Source organism: Mizuhopecten yessoensis, unplaced genomic scaffold, assembly GCF_002113885.1.
Source record: "Mizuhopecten yessoensis strain PY_sf001 unplaced genomic scaffold, ASM211388v2 scaffold3151, whole genome shotgun sequence".
Classification (NCBI taxonomy): domain Eukaryota; kingdom Metazoa; phylum Mollusca; class Bivalvia; order Pectinida; family Pectinidae; genus Mizuhopecten; species Mizuhopecten yessoensis.
This window is the reverse complement of record NW_018404901.1, coordinates 338,242-341,559: the sequence shown is the minus strand read 5'-3', so window position 1 is coordinate 341,559 and position 3,318 is coordinate 338,242. Positions and strand designations below refer to the sequence as shown.

At 41.6% G+C, this 3,318-nt stretch overlaps 1 protein-coding gene across 6 annotated transcripts in view; it reads left to right on the top strand.

Moving 5' to 3' along the window:
* LOC110447079 (mismatch repair endonuclease PMS2-like) overlaps positions 1 to 3,318 on the top strand; it is a 93,819-nt gene that overhangs the window by 70,614 nt on the left and 19,887 nt on the right. For all 6 annotated transcript variants that reach the window (XM_021492519.1, XM_021492518.1, XM_021492517.1 and 3 more), the window contains 2 exons: positions 2,280 to 2,379; positions 2,481 to 2,577. In XM_021492519.1, the coding sequence (XP_021348194.1) occupies positions 2,280 to 2,379; positions 2,481 to 2,577 (197 nt within the window). The remainder of the gene's footprint in view (positions 1 to 2,279; positions 2,380 to 2,480; positions 2,578 to 3,318) is intronic.

Genomic DNA, 3,318 nt, shown 5'->3' with positions numbered 1-3,318 from the left:
AAATTTATTATGGTTTATAATGGCAAATGATACTTTGAATATTACATGTTAATAACTTGATTGGAATTATAACCTTGAATTGACAGTTTGATACTTTGAAAATTTTGAGCCAGCCCTACCCCCAAGGGCTGTAGGGTGGGGCTCAAAGGAGTCAGTGTGCTAAAATTTCTTCATTTTCCTTGTTAAGAATCAGGGTGCTAGTTTCCACATTTTGTACATCTCAACAATGAAATTGAGCTACTTGTACGTACCTATAATATAACTCAGGTGACCGCTAAGGACCTTGGGCCCCTTGTTTTTGTTACAGATTTGAGTGCAAATTAACTACTTATAACTGACGGTAAAAGGTTGATGATGATGTCATGGCGTACTTGTTCCTGTTTCGACCTAAACATGACGAACAGGAAAATCAACAACTTCATGTTTAGGTCACCTGACCTTTGCTCAAGTGACCTATTCTAATCTCTTTCCGTCAGCTTTCATGTGTCATGTGTAAACGTTTTACATTTTTGGCTTTTTCTCAAGAACCATCAATGGGTTTCCACAAAACACGGTAGGGACCATCGATCCTTTGTGGAAAAAGGTATCAAAATGTAAAATTGGAATGCCTGCCCCAACCCCAGGGGCCAAGGTTTGGCCCCAAAAATTTACCAATATTTCAAAAATCTTCTCTATTCTCAGATGTACTACAATCTAATTCTGTACATGGATGGAAAGATAATCAGGGTTTTGTATGACTTGTAAATTTCAGTACCCCCGGGCTATCCGTTCTCCCTTGGGGAGGGGGTAAAGTTTACTATAGCTTATGTAGGGAAATAGCACTTGTAACAAGTTATATTTTGTCCACTTTCAGCAGGACTTTATTCAAACTTTGTCAGAATCATCTTTGGTGGAAGATGGTATTGCATTGTTAAATAGGGATTCTTGTCCCATCGCGAGGGGCTAGGGCTGGTCCGCAAAGGGAATATTTTAAAAGTCTTCTTCTCCAGATTCAAAAGTACTACAATTAAATTCTGTGCGTGAATGAATTGTTCATCAGAGGCTTTATTTATTTTTCAATTTCATTACCCCTTGGTCATCCCTTCTAACTTGGGGAGGGGGTAAAGTTTACTTTAGTTTATAGAAGGAAATAACGCTTTCTGATTTATTTTTTTTATCCATTTTCGACAGGAAATGATTAAAACTTGGTTATTTAGATCAGACCTCAGTTTAGTAGATTGACTGAGTTAGATTGACTATAAGTGTGATTCGACCAAATAATACAGTAAAGTGGCCTCATCGACTGTTCGTTCGACTGGCCAAACATTTGTACATAACAGCCCTATTGACCACTTAGCGTCCATTCTGGCCATGTTTGTCCCAGCCTTATCGGTCGTCCTGCGTTCGTACAGCATCTGACAAGCGGGCAATCAGCGTTCGGTCACAAAAAGTGGATACTTGGCTGTAATTATAATTGCCAATATTTTCATGTTAACTAAACCTGTATAAAGAGACCACTATAAAAACTTCCAATACCACTATTTTAATGTTAACTTAAAAATGGTTGAGATCCCCACCATATAACCATATATACAATTGCTGAGTATAATGAGTCAAAATGGTTGAGATCCCCACCCCAAAACTAAATATACAATTGCTGGGCATAAAGATGGGTACACAATCAGGATATTAGCATTGACCCCTGGGTGTGGCCACACCCCAAGGGACCTAGTTTCTGAGTCACAACTTGGATACAGTTGAGATCCCCAGCGTATTACCATGTATACAATTGCTGAGTATAATGAGATGAATGCACATGACCCCGGGGTCTTCCCCACCCTGGAGACTTAACCCCTGGGTCATAACTTTGAAACGGTTGGGTTGAGATCTCACCCCCAAAACTTTATATACAAATGCTGGGCATAAAGAGACAATTGCAGTCATGATATTTGAATTGATCCAGGGGTCTGCCTCACCCTTGCAGACTTAACCCCTGGGTCATAACTTTGAAACGGTTGGGTTGAGATCTCACCCCCAAAACTTTATATACAAATGCTGGGCATAAAGAGACAATTGCAGTCATGATATTAGAATTGACCCCAGGGTCTGCCTCACCCTTGCAGACTTAACCCCTGGGTAATAACTTTGAAACAGTTAAGATCCCCACCACAAAACTATATATACAAATGCTTAGCTGATGTCTGTTCTACACAGGTTTCCAGTTTGTTTAGGGTTTTTATTGGACAGGGTTTTACTCTAGATGTTTTTATTATCAACTATTTGACATTAATTCATTTTAGGAAGAATCTGAAGCTAAAGTCAAGCATGAGAAAGCTGTGAAGTTTTGTATGTCAAGCCTGCGGACAAAAGCCTCTAAAAGACAGCAAGCCTTGAAAGCTAGTAAGTTTGATCTAAAGAAAGTATGTAGGGGGAAAAGACAGGGATGGAAGGGGGGGAGGGNGCACAGTATAAATAATGTATGATTTTATTTCTTTTAACAGATAAATCAAAAGATCAGGAATTTTATCGTACATTCCGTGCAAACATCACACCTACAGACAACCAATCTGCAGAAGAGGAATTGCAACGGGAAATCACGTAAGATTAAGTAAAATTGACTAAGTTTCAATTTCAAACAATTGAATCAAAATATTTGTCCGTATTATGCTTAACAGGGTGTGAAACAGTGAAGCATCAAACCCATGTCCTGGCAAATCTGGGACATTGCCCCCTGCCTGTCAAACCAGTGTTTTACCTGGCCAATCTGGGACATTGCCCCCTGGCTGTCAAACCAGTGTTATACCTGGCCAATTTGGGACATTGCCCCCTGGCTGTCAAACCAGTGTTTTACCTGGCCAATCTGGGACATTGTCCCCTGGCTGTCAAACCAGTGTTTTACCTGATCAATCTGGGACATTGCACCCTGGCTGTCAAACCAGTGTTTTACCTGGCCCATCTGGGACATTGCCCCCTGGCTGTCAAACGAGTGTTTTACCTGGCCAATCTGGGACATTGCCCCCTGGCTGTCAAACCCGTGTTTTACCTGGCCAATCTGGGGCATTGCCCCCTGGCTGTCAAACCAGTGTTTTACCTGGCCAATCTGGGACATTGCCACCTGGCTGTCAAACCCGTGTTTTACCTTGCCAATCTTGGACATGCTCCCTGCCTGTCAAACCAGTGTATTACCTGGCCAATCTGGGACTTTGCCACCTGGTTTGTAGACCTCCTCATGACCTGTACCAGGTTGACTGGTGGTAAAGGTATGGTTTGTAGACCTCCGCACGACCTGTACCAGGTTGACTGGTGGTAAGGGTATGGTTTGTAGATCTCCTCACGACC